Raw genomic sequence first — 19914 nt, forward strand, 5'->3', positions numbered from 1 at the left:
CTCACTGTGGCAGGCCAGCTGCTGGTCTCTGCAGCTAGAATACCAACTGATGCACACTGAGCAGGTCTGCACAACTCACCGTGGGCTGGGCTCAACAGCCCGTGGCACCGCCCTGATGCAAAGCAAAGGCTTTTCCTCACTAAGAAATCTCTTACTTCATAATATCCTTAATCACATCATAAATATTAATTCTATTTCAGGAAAAATGGTTTAAGCTAACAAATTCATTCAAAGACAGTCCCAACTGACGACACTAGCCAAACTGTGATTTGAAAAACAGAAGCCAAACAACTATGATTCAATTCCAATTAAATTAAAACAATATTCTGCAACTTTTAGGGACATATACCAAAGCTCTCTTGTTGCCAACACAATGCCTATGCTTGGCCATACTTACTAGTGATAGAACCGCCAAACACAAGTCATCTGTGTGGGAGACAAAGGGAAAGATGGAGAGTCTCCAACATCACTGTAGGGAGCTGAAGTCCAGAGACAAGATGACAAGTTCCTTTTCCCACAGCACACAGACCAGTCAGCAGAATGGGGCAGTTCGTACATACATGACAACATTACGTCCACTTGCACACTTTGGCTAGCTTGACCCTTCTCGTCCGTCTCACACTTACACGTGCAAACTTGAAACACAGCAAATCAGGCAACAGGAGAGTCGCAAGAGTTAGGTGGGTAACAACAGGGCTGAATTTTTCTCAGACGACCTCAATGCCTTTTCCCCTTAAGTGACAGCGCGAAGCAGGACTTAGAATCCTTGTGGTAGACACTGCAGATCCTGCTGTGACTCTGGCATTGTGACAGGTATAAAAACAGAGCACAATATAACTGAGGGTGGCAGCAATTTCACTGAAATAGTTCATTTAACATTTCTCTTCACCTTCTCATGAACTGCACATCTGCTGGGTAACACTATGAGTGCATTGAGTGTGACACCACATCCTGGCCTAGATCTTTACAAGTAATGTCCCATAGTGGTTCATGCAAGTCCCAAGGCTGAGCTACTGTTAGGCCATTGCAACTGCAAGCTCACTACAGCCACCTCCAGAACACGGGCCACTCCGCAGTCGCTCCATCAAAGTCTCGGGCAGAATGACCACACGCGTATCACCTGGGGATGCGTTAAAACATGAACTCCCAAGCTGCACTGCTGCATCAGGAGCCGTCACACGACTCCAAGTGACTCTTGGGAATACTTAATAATCGATGTTCTAGAGCTGGTTAGTAGTTGGTACAGGGCTCACCTTACACTCACATAGCCCCGAGTTTAGTCCCTAGCACTGCACGGAGCCAGGCATGGCGGCACTCATCTGTAACCACAGGACTTGGGAGGGAGAGGCAGAGGAAGAGTTCAAGGCTAGTCTGGGCTACTCAAGACCCTGTCTCAAAAACAAAACAAAACAAAAACAAACAAACAAACAAATCCAAAGGAATTTAAAAAGGAAACAATGTTCTATAGATCAAGGATCTTTAAAGGAGAAGAAGCAGGGTAGCCCATAAACTGAGATTTGAAAATGCACACACACACACACACGTACACACACACATACACACATACATACTATACACACATATACACATACATACACACATACACACATATACACACATACACACATATACACACATACACACACATACATACATATACACACATACACATGCATACACACATACACATACAAACACATACACACATATACACACATACATACACACACACATACACACACACACCACACCCCTACCTATTGGCAGAGTAACTGCTTTGCCTGACTCAGATCAACCAATCACAAAACACCAGCTAGATGGTACTGGCATCTTCCCCCCCCGCCCCCCTTTTTAAAACAGAATTTAAAAACTAAGCCTGTTTGAAAATAGCGACACTCTTGTGTCTGAAAACTATTCAAACTATTTACCAGGATGTTGGGACAGACCTAAAATGACAATGGCAACACAATAGAACCAAGTTTCTAAGAAGCAGAACCGGAGAATGGAAAGAAGGCTTCAGGGACCCGGATCAGACTCAAGGGCGGGTCAACAGTTCTGAACTATGCACAGGTTTGCTTGGCTCGGCCTCCACAGGCCAGCCATCCCATCGAGACCCACAGTCACAATCATGAGCTCTCCATCTTGCCTTAGCCCAGTCACCTAAATTCCTCCGCCAGATAGGCAGCTGGTCAGGAGCACAGCTAGAACTGTACCCCGTGCCCATGGCAGCCGGCCTTTCAACAAACCCCATCCCGTTTATAGCCCCCCAAAGCTGCTGCTGTAACGCTAGCTTATGTGACCACAGGATAGTAAAGCCTTTGCTGAGGATCAACTTGTCATACAAGTGTTGAGGTTTACATTCAGACCAGATCCCTAAGTCCCAGCACCCCCACTGTTGCGGGGACCGAGTCAAACAAAACACTGAATACTACCAACTTCCTCTCTGGGAAAGCTAATCGTCCCTGAGCTACCACAGGGCACTGTAGGAAGAACCCACCTGGTCTCCCACTCTCGCTAGCCCTTCTGCACAGCGGGAGGGTTCAGTGCCCTGTCCACAGGGGTGGTGCTGGCTAAACCTGCATCCACTGTCAAAGCAACATGTACCTGCCACTCTGGGGTGGAGCTGTAGGACTAACAGAGTGCCTGTGATGTCTGCCCTCTGCCACAGCCATGGCACCTGCCTGACAAAAGATGCTCCCTCTGGCCAGGTCCTGGAGTAAAGAGGGCCAGGCATAAGCTTTGTTTAACACCCTAAATCAAGCTGCACTGGAGTAAACCACAGCCATCTTTAATTTCTCATATGTGTTGCCCTTGAAGTCCCCTTTAGGTCCGTGGTATATTTTTTTTTATCTATCTATGGTTTGATGCTTATATCTGAAGGAGTCAAAACTGTGTGTGACATGTTGACTGTTTTGAGCTTTAAGAAAATTTAAAATCCCCTATTTCTGACAAGATATCCCTCTTACATTAGAGGGACAACAGTGTTCTTTATCGAGGACAGTGCGCTGGGACAGGATTCTGTGCAAATCTTATTTATTTATTTACTTTTTAAAGATTTATTTATTTAAGTATACAGTGTTTCACCTTCATGTATACCTGCCCACCAGAAGAGGGCACCAGATCTCTCTGTAGATGGTTGTGAGCCACCATGTGGTTGCTGGGAATTGAACTCAGGACCTTTGGCAGAGCGGGCAGTGCTCTTAACCACTGAGCCATCTCTCCAGCCCCAAACCTTATTTAAATAACTATTATGTTGAAACCTTCCAACCTAACCCATTGCCTCGCTACCCTCCTATCTATGTTCAAAGTGGTCCACAGAAGCATCTACCTGCTTCTACCTGAAATGTCTAGGATCACCGTGCATATTCTTTCCTTGTGAACTCTGTCTTGAGTCAATTTAATTCTGAGGCCAAGAAAATGCTAGAAGGGAGGAAGTAAAGCGCTGCCTCCCTCACCGTGCTGTATTTACAAGGTTATCCAGCTCATGTCAAGCATGCAAAGTCACATGACCATCTGTGCAGACAGTGGGGGGTGGGGCGAGGCTTTGAGTTCTCAGTTTCTTTGCTTAGGAACATACCTGGATAAATGAAGAACTTTAATGTCTATGCAAGGGGAGGATGTGCCTGCCTTTATATAGCTTTACGCCAGCCGACCCAAAGCTCTCTTACTTTCAGAATAATCCTTCAATTTCAAGCAATGAATTCTATTTTTTTTTTTTTTTTTTTTTTTTTTTTTGGTTTTTCGAGACAGGGTTTCCATGCATAGCCTTGGCTGTCCTGGACTCGCTTTGTAGACCAGGCTGGCCTTGAACTCACAGCAATCCATCTGCCTCTGCCTCCAGAGTCCTGGAATTAAAGGCGCCACCACTGCCCAGGCAAGCAATGAATTCCTTAATAGTTTAGTTTCTTTCACTTTAGCAGTCTGAACATCCCTGTGACGAGTGTCGCCTATAATGGTATAAAGCATAGAGGAAGAATCATGGGGACTTGGCAGTGTGTGGATGTTACTCGCGGGCACCAAGTGACCATCTTCAAGAACACCCCACGCCTGCTCGCTTTTTTACTCTTGGGCTTACACTGGGATGAGGAGCCAGCAGTCGGATGCTCATAGACTATCTCACACTGCTGTGTCTGCCTTTCACTACAGTGAAAACCACGTGAACTCCAGCGCCAAGCAGCCACCTAACCATGTGGACACACGCACACTACTCCACCAGGCCGGAACGTAAACCAAATATATGGCCAAAGAAGCAAAGATTTTCAGAAGCAGAAATAAGAGCTCTAAAGCTGGACTTCCGACTACATCAAACACAGGGGCAGTAGTCCCTCAAGGCTACCAAGTGGTTACTTGCAAAGTAATCTATCTGACCCGCATGTCCGAGTGTCTGTTCTAGTGACAATCTGTCAGAGTGGTGGAGGAAGTCGGGGGGGGGGGGGGGCGTGGTGGAGGGAAACTCACGGAGAGAAGACGTGCTGGTGGAGCCCCGCAGGAAGTGGTGGAGGCCGTCCTCACCGTCGCTGGAGCTGGTGATGCTGTTCCTCATCTCCAGCATGGAGATCTGTGTGCAGAGGCTCATCTGTGTCTCCAGCTTCTTCGCTTTCTACAAAACAGAGTTCAAGATGCCTGAGACTCGGAAAGGCTCAGTTATATATTCCCAGCTGGGTCAACGCAGCACTCCCCAGCACTCAGGGAGGCAGAGGCAGGTGGATCTCTGTGAGTTCAAGGCCAGCATGGTCTACTGAGTGAGTTCCAGGACAGTCAAGGCTACACAGAGAAAAACCCTGTCTCAGAAACAAAATCATAGATTCCCTACAGGAAGCAGGCACTTTTCTTGATGTTAGTGCCCAGAAAAAAAAGGAATAATTGAGTCCCTACAAATATGTCTTTTATCATTAGCTATTATTTTAAATACATTATCCTAAAACTTACAAATATGAATAATCTATTTAATTAATCCAAAGTATTAAGTCACAACATTTTCTTTCTTTTTTTTTTTTTTTGTGGTGTTAGAGATCAAACCCTAGGCCATGTTTGCTAACCATAATTGTTAACATTCTCCTGTGTAACTTGGGGGAGAAGGGCCCGGACAAGGGAACCTCGTAGGCACACCACATTCAGTGTGCCTAGTAGATAGTACATATCACAGGAAGAAGGCTTTAAAAGTTCTCATCTGTAATTGTTTTAATTTCCTTCTTAACACATGCAGAAAACTAGGCTGCCCACAGCTCTGAAAGCCTATCTTCCCCTAGTCTCTGGATCCCAGGGAGATTACTTCCTTGCCTTCAAGAAAGAGCTTGCTAAAGAGTCTCTCCATTACAACTAACCCCTCTTAAATTTATAAAGACTTAATGAAAATTCAGGAAAATGGACATATTAATTTTGCCCCCCCCCAAAAACCAGAAAAACACTTACTTTATCATTTAAGGTAGGATCATTCAGCGAATAGAGCTTATTTGTAATGTCTTTTCCTATAAGGTACCTAAAAATTTCATAGAGAAAAGGCTCCGACTCCAGAAAGTAAGTCAATCTTTCTCTTGACCAGCATAAAAACCTGCAGTTATCATCCGCAACAATGGTGACCTGTTGAGGAAACAAACACACTAGCAAAAGGTCTGTCCACAGACATGAGTGTGACAGAAGAACAGAAGAACAAGCTGGCAGACACTATCAGAAATATTTGTGAAACTGGGTAGCAGTGGCGCACACCACTCCGGAGGCAGAGGCTGAGGCAGGTGGCTCTCTGAGTTTGAGGCCTGGTCTACAGAGTGAGTTTTAGGACAACCAAGAATACACAGAGAAACCCCATCTAAAAAAAGAGCAGAAAAAAGAAGGAAGAAATATTTGTCAAGTTAGTTATAACCTAACACACTATACAAAATTATGTCTAAAGACAAGCAACCTGTAGACTAAATCCAAGCAACTCCTTTGCATTTTATTGGTTGGGTTTGTGTGGTCCGAAGGCAGAAGGACGGCCAGTGTGTTGACTGCTGTGGGTGTTTTGGAATTTGGGGAATTCCTGCAGAAGATGGGGAGAAAGGGTTGTAGAACCCAGAAAAGTCGAGGACACCACAAGAACCCGGCCCATAGAATCAACTAAGCAGGGCTCACAGGGCCTCACAGAAATTGTGCCAACAGTCACGGACCACATACGGGTCTGAGCTAGGCCCTCTGTTTATATGTGATGATTGTGTAGCTTGGCGTTCTTGTGAGACTCCTACCCTTGGGAGTGGGGATGCCTGTGGCTCTTTTGACGGCTCTTGAGCCCCTTTTCCTCCTACTGCAATGTCTTGGCCAGCCTTGGTATGAGGGTTTGTGCCTAGTTTTATTGTTTTGCTGTGCTTGGTTGATACCCTGGATGCCTGGCCTTTCTGAAGGGAATCAGAGGAGGGGTGGATCTTGGGGAGAGGGGAAGAGGCGGGGGGAACTGGGAGGTGTGGAGTTAAGGGAAAAGGAAACTGCAGCAGGAATGTAACAGATGAGAGAAGAATAAATAAAAAGTAAGGAGAGAAGGGAGAGAGAGAGGAAAAGAGAGAACACAAGTGAGCAAGCTTGCTGCTCTTCTTTTTTTTCTCCTTTATTTATTTATTGTTTAATATTTTATTAATTTATTCATATTACATCTCAATTGTTAGCCCATCTTTTGTATCCTCCCATTCCTCCCTCCCTCCCATTTCCCCCTTACTTCCCTCCCCTATGTCTGTGACTGAGGGGGACCTCCTCCCCTGTATATGCTCATAGGGTATCAAGTCTCTTCTTGGTAGCCTGCTAGCCTTCCTCTGAGTGCCACCAGGCCTCCTCATCTAGGGGATGTGGTCACATAGGGGCACCAGAGTTCATGTGAAAGTCGGACCCCACTCTCCACTCAACTTTGGAGAACGTCCTGTCCGTTGGCTAGATCTGGGTAGGGGTTCAAAGTTTACTTCCCGTATTGTCCTTGGCTGGTGCCATAATATGAGCTGCTCTTCTAAAGGACTTGAGTTCAGTTCCTATTACCCACATCTGTGACTTCAGTTCTGTGGTGTCCGATGTGCTGCTCTGGCTTCCATGCACTCACTCATGTGCACATGTGAATAAACACATATGCACGCATACAATTTTCTTACAAAGACAAGAACAAGATCCAAGAGGGTCAGGATGTGTTTCTAAGACCTCTCCCTCAATGTCAACAGAACTTCTTTTCAGGTGTTGCAGCACCAAGGCAGGTGACTGACCATGAGAGGGCGGCAGTCTAAGGTGGAATCCAAAGAAACACGTCTACCAGAAATGCTTACCTGATACGCAGTGCATGAGAAGAAACACAAACACCAAACACTACTCCTATGCATTGCAATAATGACACTGAAGATCTTGTAGACAGCTCTAATTGGCAGCCTGATCTACAAGTCCTACAACAGCAAGCACTAAGGATGATGATCTTTGGGACCATTTTCCTAGTGTCACAAGTCTGCCTGTAGCGTTAGAATCACCACAGTATTCACCAAGTGATGATCGATGCTGCCCTGCAGTCTTTCTCTTCCCCACTACCATACAGCCCATCAGATGCACCCTAAGCATTGAATACTAGCAGCCTAGAGTGGGGGTACGTGAGGCAGGAAGACTCTCGTTGGCTTGAGGACAGCCTAGACTATACAGTAAGCTCAAGGCCAACTTGAGACCCTGTGTCAAAAAAACCCACCCAAACAAATAAACAATAACTAAGGGTTGACAGTGCAGCGCAGCCTAGCATGCACGACACCCTGGAGTTGATAGCTGGCAATTGTACACACTGAGTGTAGTGGCACATACCTATAACCCAGCACCCAAGAGGTAGAGGCAGGAAGATCTAAAGCTCATGGAGATTGGCCACACAGAGAGTTCAAGGCCAGTCTGGGATACATAAAACCCTGTCTTAAAAAAAAAAAAACAAATCCAATAGACCTAAGTCCTTAGCAGAATGTCTGTTAGGCAGGGACTGGGCTGTGCTTCAGGAACATCCAAGTGCATAGCTCGCTCACATGCAGTATAACAAACATACTACATAACAACCACTTTTCGCCCCAGTATCTGACAATGGAAATGTTTCGTAAACAGTCAACCCCCTGGGTTTATTCTGATGAAGTTGGCTCTGTTAGAGCCACAGACTTGATGGCAATGTAGCGTTTGGCCACTGCCAATCACAAAATAGGACACCCTGTGCCAAGAAAAATTGGCAGGTGTTGTTAGCATTTGCTACTTTTTGGGTTCTTCTTTTTTCCACTCTTTTCCACCCTTCCAACCCCTAGCCCTACATCTAAGAGGAAAAGGGATAGAGAGGAAAGGAAAGAGATCCCTGAATAAAGTCAAGGGTCAAATATGGGGCAGTGTTTCTGTTAGACTACTTGCTGATTATGGTCTGATCAAGTTCCTTGGGGGCAAGTTTTGTCAGTTTTTTTTTTAAGATTTATTTATTTATTATGTATACAGTGTTCTGCCTGCACATACATCTGCACACCTGAAGAGGGCACAAGATCTCATTATAGATGGCTGTGAGCCACCACGTGGTTGCTAGGAACTGAACTCGGGACCTTTGGAAGAGCATGCAGTGCTCTTAACCTCTGAGCCATCTCTCCAGCCCCTTTGGGGCAAGTTTGATCTTCGACATCAGGATATTTAATTTCTTCTTGTTGTTTCTTCTTTGTGCATGACTACTTACAAACCACGACCAACAGCAACCAACAACTAACCAACCAACCAATGACCCACCACTCCTCTTGGGGCTCTAGCATTTATATACCCTCTAAAATCCCAAATCCCAAACAACTGCAGAAACTATCTACAGCTGGCAAAATCATGCCTCTGCGAGAGCATGAGGGAAATCATAGTCAGCTGCTGTGCCTCATATCCCACACCAGTTATTGAAACAAAAACATATATATATACATACATACATACATGCCTGGGATTACCGGCATGAACCACTGTATCCTGCTCATACTTGTGTTTTTTTTAAAGAAACCTAAATTCTAAAAATTGTCACTACAGGGAGGAATTAGCAAGGATGAATGCCTCAGTTTTTACCATGTTCTTGGAATCCACACTAGTTAAGAACAATTCTCAACTACTAAAACTCAGTCCCCCCCCCAAAAGAAAGAAAACTGTTGTTAGGGTTAGTAACTCTTTTGTTAGCTTAATTATAAATATAACTTGGAGTCCAGTGGGAAGGAAGAATTTCTCTGTACACCTGTTTTTTTTGGGGGGGGGGGTCACTTGCTTCTTCAACAAAGATTTAGTTTCCACCCCAGTCTCAATTCTGGTCTCTTCAGGATAGTAAGAGACTGAGTTATTATATAAAACCACCTGCTACCACCCAGGAAGAAAGAGCGTAACAGGCAGAGGAGGAAGACGCAAGTGGAAGGAGACCAGAGGAAGGAGAGGACATGGCCTTCTGCTGGTTCATTAGTGGTGGTAGTTAAACACACGCCTCAAATAGGAGCAAGCATCCCAGGACAGACAACTCTCCCCAGCAACAAGGAGCCAGAGCAGCTAGAACTCAGCACCAGCTTTCTCTTACTATAGGTCAAGTGCAACCAGCATAGGAATAGAACTGCATCAGTGTCTCAATCACTGTTCCACTGCTTCGAGGACACGGTATGCCCAGAGCGGTTCTTACACTGGAAAGCATTTAATTGGGAGCTTGCTCAGTTTCAGAGGCTTAGTCCACTATCATCATGGCAGGGAGCTGACAGACATGGCACTGGGGCAGTAGCAGAGAGCTTTACACCCTGATCTGAAGGCAGCAGGCAGGCAGAGAGGGGGAGTCTGGGGCTGGCCTGGGCTTTTGAAACCTCAAAGCCAACTCCTAGTGACACACTTCCTCCAGTAAGGCCACACCTCCCAATCCTTCCCAAACAGTCCCACTAACTGGGGCCGTTCTCCTCCACCTTCCCACAGTCAGTGAGCTTAAACTAGCAAATGTGCCCCAACTGTAACAAATTCCATAACTACTCAGGCCACTTGTGCAGAGCGGTAGCGAGGCAGGGCTGACACTCTAGTGAAATAAACACAATTGCACTTACTGCAGCATCCCAAAGCGAGCTTGTTTCCCAACAAGGGGCGCTGACACGCCCTCTTTCCTCAGGGGCTGATGTTCTCTTCAATTCTATCTCCTACTAAATCTACACTGTATGCTAAGGCACCCTTGTGCCCAGGACACTTCCTTCCTGCTGTTTACCCCGAGACATGTTCTTGTCTACTTTCCTAAGAATAACAAACACAACAGGAGGCCTAGGGACTTTCAGAAAGAACCAGAACCAGCTGAAACACAATGGACCCATTTAAAAATAAAAAATAAAAACAATTAAACTAAGTGGTTTGCATTTGAACTGCTGAATTTCCTCTTTGTCTTTAAACACAGTCGCTAACTACTGTGTTTGGATGAAGCGATTTGAGGTTTGTTTGGTTGGTTTTTTTACGGTATGTTCTCTGGAGTAAAGCCAGGTTTGTGGTTTCCCTAATAAAACCAATCGATGATATGTTTAGAAACATGAATTATCCACAAGTGATAAAACTTTTCTCTTAATAAAATTTGATTTTAAAAAAATGATTGCATTTCATGTTGACTTCTCCTTTGCCTGAACGTTATGTCTGTGCATCAAGTGCATGTAATGCCTGCAGTAGCCAGAAGAGGGCACCAGATCCTCAGGGACTGGAGTCACAGCCCATTGTGAGCTGCCCTGTTGGTGTCTCAAAAGGAACCCGGGTCCTCTGGAAGAATAGGCAGTGCTCTTAACCTGACAGCAAAACAATAATTTTTTTAATGAAAATATTATACTTCAAAAAACCAAAAAATTTTGAAAAATGGAATGTTAAACAAAGTTACATCCTTGAAATAACAGTGTTAGTGGAGTGGTTAGATTAGAACGCAGCTCTCCAACCTTCTACCTCCAGTTGTGCGCACACAAACACTGTAGGAAGTGTCATTTTTTATGGCATTATATTATATATACCAATGTGTCTGGTTCCTTTCTAAAAAGAAATTATGGTCACTTTCCCCTTCTCACTTGGTCTAAATGAGACACGAAATAGCGTCAACCTTCCTCAGAGCCAAATCATACCTGGAATTTTTCCCCTTTGTGCATCTGTGTTGATCTGAATTCGGGAGAATCTATAAAGGCACACGGGTAAATGTTATGCAGAAAATGTCCTCGATAGGATACCTTCATTCTGGTAACAGAAGTCAAAAAGTTAACACATAGCACTTCAAAAAACAAAAACAAAAACAAAACAAAAAAATGAAGTAATTCTTTTTAGCACGGAAACATAGTAATATGTTTGTACTCACTTTGAAGATTCCACAAGTGATGGTCAGTTTAAAGCATGCCCAGAAACCCAGGTATTTTTTTTTTTAATGACACCAGGAACAAACAGCACCCGTTGTTAGCTCAGCCCATGGTTACCACTGTCACTCTTACGTTTGGAGTGACTATATAATTTGTACACAACAGACTTCTGAGACGAAGAGGGGTATATTGGTAACTACACTTCAAGGCTGGCACAGTGGCACACATCCGCAGATCCAGTTACTCAGGAGGCTGGAGCCGCTGAGTCGCTGGAGCCCAGAAGTTTGAGACCTTATCCAAAACCACCACCAAATGACACAGTAACAATCACACCCACGCAATGTCTGTGACTCCACTCGGATGATCCCTATGCACTATGAGATCCAAAGCATAAACATATCACTTTTGCAATAAGCACGAGCTTCTTGAATTCAGTTTAAATACATTTCAGTTTTGACTTATTAACTTCAAGCAAAAAGTCAACATGGTTTAAAAAAAATATTCACTGTAGAAAATGTGGGTATCAGTAAGATTCAGGGGCCTGGTGATGTCTGCTTAGCTTCGGCAAGCTGCCCCACAGCACCCAAATTTCAGTCGCAAAATTGACTTTCACCAAGCAGTCACTGCTTCCCCCGCTGGCTGGCATCGCTTCCTTCTATGCATCTCCACAGAGGCTACTAACAACCCAAGGCACCCCAGGAATTCCTTCTATGCATCTCCACAGAGGCTACTAACGACCCAAGGCACCCCAGGAATTCCTATGTCCACGCCCACTTACCTTCCCCTCAGGAGAATACTAAGACGGTCATCAACCGAGGTCTTATCCTCGGTGGCGTACGTCTGGCCCCTTTTCAAGGTCTGGATCACACAAAACTGTCCAGTCAACCTTTTAAACAAGTCAGGAGGGACGCGGAGTGGTTCAAACAATCGGTGGTAGACACCACCCAGCTCCTTTTCGATCTTGACCTGAAAGACAGGGATGCCAAGGTCCTGCACTAAAGCAGTCCCGAACACTGAACTCTCGAGGGCACGATATGGGATTTAAGGATAAGCCAACCTGTGATACACACCAGTGGCTGGCTGTGTGTGCTCAGTGGGGACCTAGAAGGTTAGCAGTGGTGTAAACGTATTCGCTACTTGCTAAAGGTATCCTGAAACTCAAAGTCAAGTTGAAGAGCCTGGCCGGGGGGGGGGGGGGGGGGGCGGGGGGGCGGGGGAGGGAGTAGGAGGGGGGAGGGCGCTGGCGGGCGCGACTGGTCATACCTCTCCCTACTGACATGAGGCAACTGGAGCTTCTGGGTTTTGTCAAATCCGGCCCTTTCCTAACCTTAGCAGCAGTGCATAACAAAGTTTGTTTCAAAGGATGAAATCACCCTAACTTTTAAATTACAACCGTGAAAAGCAAGAATTATGTAAAAACAAATTTACAAAATAAATGAGCATGTTATCTCCACGTAACTGTTTAACTCTGTCGATGCAGGAAAGCCCACACCTAGTGCTGAAGTTACTGCCTCTCGTTTCCCGGTTCACAAGCAAAGTAAAAGAGAAGGGGAGGGAGAACTGAGACCCCCCTCCCCCGCGATGAGTGAGGCTGGCTAGCAGATGAGTAGGACAGTGCAGTGTCCTCTTGTCACGTGCCCCGTGGCTGCACACAGCGGTATCCTGGAGCCACAATGACCAGGCGCACGCACGGATACTGCACTGCGCTGTGGACAAACTCGGTCCCACATGACTGGGCACACGGATACTGCACTGTAAAGTGGATAAACTCGGTACCACATGACTGGGCACACGGATACTGCACTGCGCTGTGGACAAACTCGGTCCCATATGACTGGGCACATGGATACTGCACTGCAAAGTGGATAAACTCGGTCCCACATGACTGGGCGCACGGATACTGCACTGCAAAGTGGATAAACTCGGTCCCACATGACTGGGCGCACGGATACTGCACTGCCATGTGGACAAACTCGGTCCCACATGACTGGGCGCACGGATACTGCACTGCCATGTGGATAAACTCAGTCCCACATGACTGGGCACACGGATACTGCACTGCCATGTGGATAAACTCAGTCCCACATGACTGGGCACACGGATACTGCACTGCAAAGTGGATAAACTCGGTCCCACATGACTGGGCGCACGGATACTGCACTGCGCTGGGGATGAACTTGGTCCCAGGGAAGAAGCTCTGACAGATGCTGATGAAACCCGCAGACCAAGAGCACAAAAGCTGCTCTGGCCTGGCGGCACTCTAGTCTGTCCCACCGTCTCGTTTGGATGAAGAATCTTATTTATTCAAGTGACAGTCTGAGAAACAAAACAAACAAGAGGCCAGACGTTGGATGCTCCTCCTGATGCTTTAATCATCAGTCCCCGAGGAACTTTAAATTTGGGGTTCCAGATGGAACTGTCTCCCTCATAGTTACAATGTCTGCATCCTCTCTGTACCACAGCTCTGGTAGGGAGCATTTAACACGGTTTCTTCACAAATGTGTTCCACTTTCAGCCCTCACAGTATCTACTGTGTCCGTGATGAACACGGGACCTGTTACAATCTAGTAACATGAGCACGCCCTGCCCTTCCTTTACACCTCAGCTCAAGACTCGGCTTCCTCATGAGGTTGCCTACATTCTCTTCTTTGGAAGCATTCGTTCATCAAAAGTGTTTCTGAGAACCTTCAGTGTGCATAGGGCCATACAGTAGTGTGCCGGGTTACATTATTTGCTGTCCCATAAGAGAACTACCCTCCAGCATCAGTAGGCGTGGCCATGTCACTAGCTTTGGCCAATGAAATATGAGCCTAAGTGACACATTTATCCTGAGTAGATTTAATTTTGTTTATTTGTCATGTTTTTTAATTTTGTGTGTAACTTTGTATTTGGTCTGCATTATGTGCATACAAGTGTCCACAGAGGCCAGAAGAGGGCATTGGATCTCCTGGACCTGGAGGTGCAGGTCATTGTAAGGAGCCACGTGGTGCTGGGAACTGAACCCGGGTCCTCTGCAAGAGCAGCCAGTGCTCTCATCCACAGAGTCACCTTCCAGCCCCTTGAGCAGACATCTTAGGAGACATCAGGCGTTTTTCTGACCTTCTGTATGGCCCCCTCTGCCATGAGAATGCACAGTCCAAAGAGCCTGCAGCTTTAGCAGAGACCCTGAAGTGACTAAGATGACTTGATAAAACCAGTGATGCCGGTCAACAGATAAGGTGGGTGAGAAGAAGAGCCCATTGCTGGTCTGCATCACGGACATCTTCAGATCGTCCTTAACACAGCCTAGCCCAGAGGAAAGCTGACCAATAGGGCAAAGCACCCGAACTGAGCTGCTGTCTGTGTGCGCGGAGGTTATGGAGTAGGGGAGTGTCCACAGTATACATCATCTTACTTACGTGTGAAGTCCTTACTTTCTAACAGTTTTCTACATTAAATACAGAGCTGAGGGCGAGCATTACAGTCTTAGGTCACCGAATGCTTGTGCTTGAGACAGTCAGTGAAAACGTTTGGCGTGACTGCTAGGAAGCCAGGTGCTTTCTACTTTGCTTTTGTTTGTTTGTTTCTCTGCTTATGTTTTTGAGGTTATGTTTTGTTGTAGTAGGTTTGGCATTTTCAATGTTGTTTTGTTTTCTCTCTCTCTTCATCTCTTTCTCTCTCTCCCCTTCCTCCATCCACCCCCCCCCCCTTATACAGGACCCTATTTACAGCTCCAAGCTGATGTCAAACTCACAGTTGTAGACCAGGCTGACCTTGGACTGTCACTCCACCTGCTCCGTAAGTGCTGGGATCACAGGTGTGTGTCACTGCACTCAGGCTCGTTAGATTACTAAGAACACATAGTAAGAAAAGCCACCATTGACAATAAAAAGGTGGGGCTGGAAAGATGGCTCAGAGGTTAAGAGCACTGTCTGCTCTTCTATGCTCTTCTAAAGGTCCTTAGTTCAATTCCCAACAACCACATGGTGGCCCACAACCATCTATAATGGGATCTGCTGCCCTCTTCTGGCATGCAGGCAAAACACTGTATAATAAATAAATAAATTAATTAATTAATTAATAAGAAAAAGGTAAGTATGGGCATTCTGGTAAATAGCCCCCAAAAGTGCTGATTCCTTTACATGAGTATTCTAGGCTTAAGAAAGATAATAACCACTATATTAAGAAAAGAGAACAGACCATTTGCAAGTCATTAGTACGGGATAGGAGTTGCTTACCAGTAATTTTATAATTAAGCAAAGATATTCCCAAGTGATAAGTGATTAGACCAGGAAACAGTCACATAATACGCCTTTTTAAAAAAAAAGACAGTATTAGTCATAGTTTTCATTGTTCTAGTGAGTTAACGTTTTGAAAATTCATTTGTTAAATTTCAGAGATTTCAAATGTTTTTCTCTCAGGCATTTTATAAAGAAAGCTCAATATTCAGAGAGGGACTAAGGTTGTCAGGTGGTCACCTGCAAGTCTAAATTAAGTACTTTAAAAAAGCTTTCATATTTAAAGTCACTTTCTTATTAAAAAATTTTAGTAATTACCGGTCTTTTCTTGTACAAAAGATATGAAAGATGCAAAATATTGATACCCAAGAACACAGAGTTCCAAATCACCATATCCAAGGCACATCGGTAGAGAGTGGCCCAGACCACATACAGGGTGCATCCTGTTGGAGGACACAGTCAGCAGGTTAGATTCTTAAACAGACCCAGCAAACAGCTTAACTCAGCTCCCTCTGAGGAAACACCTAAGCCGAACACCACATTCTCTTTCTAGTTTATAACTAAAAACAGATCACAAACCAAAAACCACACGCTTGGATATTTCTAGAGAAGTTTTGTTGTTGTTGTTGTTTTCGGGGCAGGGTCTCACAATGTAGTTCTGGCTGTCCTGGAACTCTCTGTGTAGACCAGGCTGGCTTTGAACTCACAGAAATCCACCTGCCTCTGCCTCCTGAGTGCTGGGATTAAAGGCATGTGCCGTGTCTGGATAGGCACAGTGGATAAAAAATACATTTTAAAGTGGTAAACCACCAGTAATTACCAGCTAAAGAAAACCACAGTTGAGATTTAATACTGCCTTATGGTTTTCATATAGTTTCACTTAAAACAAACCTACTCTGTGTACAAACTCAACATGTATACTTATGGCAATGATTTCCCCATCTTATTAAAGTTCTTTCTAAGGGGTTTAGAATGACTACAATAGGCTTAAATGTAACTCATTTAACCATCTGCCTCTGGGATTTGGAACACCCCCCCCCCACATACACATTACACACCCACAAACAGAAAACACACATGCACACCACACACAAAATACAGCACATACACATATATGCAACACAACACACACACATACACACAAAGCACAGAACACACCCTACACACACCAAGACACATACATACGCACCACATACACACACACACACACACACACACACACACACACACACACGCAACATAACACACCCCCTACATAGTTTCTTTGGTTTTCCATGATATTTCATTGTATTCCATTCTGAAGACTTTCACCTGAAGTGGGGGGCTGACAGTATTCTATCAACTCTGCTACATCCCTGGTCCTAGATTTTTAGGTTTTTGTTTGTTTGTTTGTTTGTTTGTTTGTTTGTTTTTGAGACAAAAAAACCTGTCTCCCTTTGTAGATCAGGCTATCTCTAAACCTTTCTGCATCAGCCTCCCATACCCTGGGGTCACAGGCACAAAAGACAGCACCTATTTAAGGGTATTATTTTGGGTAAGTAACAAAAGCAGCCTTATATAGAAAATAATTCTCCATTTATGACTCTTTACTTAACTGGAGCTTAAGGTGAAACAGGGGACTGAATGGCACAGCTTCAGATAACACTGAAGAAATGTTTTCCGAAAGGTTTCTAGAAACTTACAAACCTACTAGTTGGGAGCACCAGGATTGAGTTGTCAGTATTATTTGAAACTCCTCTCCAGGCACAGTGGCACACATCCTCAATGACAGCGCTTGGGAGGCAGAGGAGGCAGGTGGATCTTTCATGAATTTAAGGCCAACCTGGTCTTTAGTGAGAGGCCCAATTCCACTGTGATTTTTTTTAAACCTCATTATTTGATAAGGGATTGTGTACTACATTTCATTTTATATTTCTGTGATTAGCCGTGGACTTAAACACTCTATATACTTGGGTGTTTTGAGACAAGGTCTCATGTGGCTCGCCTTGAGCCCTCAGTGTGGCTGAGGTTTTCACTGACCCCCATCAATTCTAGCTCCTGAGTGCTGGAATGCTCTGCTACACCTAGATTATGAGGTGTTGCGCCTCAAACCAGGGGCTTCACGTAACCTAAGTAAGTACTATACCAACAAGTACTATTCCCAGCCAAGGGCAAATATTTTACTGAAACTTTTTAGTGACCTGATTTTGCACTGTGTGATCCGTTCATCAACTGGCCTCTTCCTGCACTGTTCTCCTCAATTCTCTTGCTTTGTATGAATATCTCTACTTTCTAATTTCTGTTTTTGTGGTTGAAAATGATGAATAAGACATATTTACAGATTCACACGCACACAAAAGCTCATTTTTCACATTACGGGCAATGCTGGGCTTTATTACACTGGAACACTGGAATAAACCGGATCCCTTCACTTCCTGGGCCCCAGTTTCCTCATCTATGGACGAAGGTATCAGGCTAAACAGATGCTTCCTGGTACACTTCACCTCCACAGCTCTTGCCTTGCTATTTATATCCTGGATTAAGGGTTCTCCTCAGCCAACGACATGTTCCTGCAATCCCAGCCTTCGCGAAAGTCACACCGCCACCCCAGGAATCCCGAAAGGTGACTTGGAGCTAACTTCCCATCTCTTCCTGTCACTTTTTGTATATTTCAAGCATGAGAACCTAGTCTTCCTTTGCACTGTGCTAAAATGTCTTCTCTTCTGGGCTGTTCATCAAGCTCACAATTAAGAGAAGCCCTGGTCACTTTTCCAAAGCCAGCTGCAGCTGCACTATCATAGAGGACCTTGCCTTGCGTTACCACGAAGCCTGTCACCACTGTTTGCTCCGAGCACTGAGTACAGGCCTGCAGTGCACGTCTGACAGCCTACACATCTGTTCTCACACGGATGGAGACTGCCTTCTTCACTCTTTGTCGGATATATTATTACAAGAGTCATAAAATCACCTAAGTAAATGGAGAATCAAGGGGAGAAATCCTATCAAGAATTTGTTACGAATCACTGGATAAAATAGTGAAGTCTATTGTTTGATATTTTGATGTGAATAAACTTAATGTGCTCAGTCAGTTAAAAAGGCCAATATATACACATAAATACATACAAACACACATATATATAATGTACATGTTATATAAATGTTATACTTGAATTATTATATATGGGAATTGATTTTTTTTTCCCCAGTATCAATTCACTTGCTATACCAAATAGTCTTGCCAAGTCATAATGGTTAAGACACCCCTTACTCTGCTGCAGGCCGTATCCTAACATACATCTATTAATTCTCACAACAACCCTAGAAGGTGGTTTTATTTTTACTCTTCTTTGATACAAGGGGAAATTGGAGTGACAGAAAGTTAAAATCATGTGCTCAAGTTACACAGTTAGCACGCAGCGGAATTAGGATGGGAGTCGCATGCTCTGGCTCCAACACCCACATACCACACACGAACGGATTCTCTGACATGTAGAACCTGAACAGTACAGGTGAGCACACACAGCTTACACACAGTAAGAACCGGAGATGCTCGCCGTGTGACCTACATCCTGAGTTAGGATAACAAAAGACCTGCACTTCTTGTGTGCAATACATCTGATAAGAATACTCTAAGCTAGCTGGGCGTGGTGGCACACGCCTTAAGCCCCAGCACTCGGGAGGCAGAGGCAGGTGGATCACTGTGAGGCCAGACTGGTCTACAAAGTGAGTACAGGACAGCTAAGGCTACCCAGAGAAATCCTGTCTCGAGCCCCCCCAAAAGAAAATATAATAATAATGATAATAATAATAATAATAATACTCCTCTAAGGGCTTAGTACAAAGTCGACCCGATGCCTGCTACACACGTTATTCCCCACGAGGGTGTCTCACCTATGGAGAGCATCACTCTAAGCAGGATCATATGGAGGTGTAGAGTGGTTGGAATGACCAAACCAACTGCAAAACAAATGTTCGCTACATGAAAAACCAGATGATGAATCTCTCTCCAGTTTTCACAACTTGTCTCATTGGAAGGCACAGGTGTGATACGTTCTAACTCAGAGGTAAAACCTGTTAGAGTTGATTCCGCCAACGGGCTGGACTCCGTATAATTCATGTCGAAAAGTCCTATAAAGAAAATACACAGATAGTCATAACTGGAAACTGCATCTTTTACACCTAGGACAGGTGATATGCCAAAAATCGCTGTTATGAATCACGTGCTGGCAGACAGTCTTCCGGTCTTCTGGAACTTATTAAGTACATAGGTTCAGACTGCAGTCCTGTCACAAAGTAAGATGTCCTTTTCTTTATCTGTCATAATGATCCCCCATTTGCCTTATGATGAAATGAAACATCTAGGAGAGTGCATGACTATTACGACATGCACACACACACACACACACATGCACACGCACACA

General features: G+C 44.8%; 1 protein-coding gene across 2 annotated transcripts in view; it reads right to left on the bottom strand.

Annotated features, from left to right (window-relative positions):
• The window catches only part of POPDC1 (popeye domain cAMP effector 1), a 40821-nt gene that overhangs the window by 17998 nt on the left and 2909 nt on the right, over positions 1-19914 (bottom strand). For both annotated transcript variants that reach the window (XM_084777091.1, XM_084777092.1), the window contains exons 2-7: positions 19385-19621; positions 15833-15957; positions 12076-12263; positions 11073-11181; positions 5413-5580; positions 4459-4600 (exon numbers count right to left, since the gene is read on the bottom strand). In XM_084777091.1, coding sequence (XP_084633217.1) covers positions 4459-4600; positions 5413-5580; positions 11073-11181; positions 12076-12263; positions 15833-15957; positions 19385-19610 — 958 coding nt within the window. In that variant the 5' untranslated portion in view covers positions 19611-19621. The remainder of the gene's footprint in view (positions 1-4458; positions 4601-5412; positions 5581-11072; positions 11182-12075; positions 12264-15832; positions 15958-19384; positions 19622-19914) is intronic.

Source organism: Acomys minous (assembly GCF_964271855.1).
Source record: "Acomys minous genome assembly, chromosome: 3".
Classification (NCBI taxonomy): domain Eukaryota; kingdom Metazoa; phylum Chordata; class Mammalia; order Rodentia; family Muridae; genus Acomys; species Acomys minous.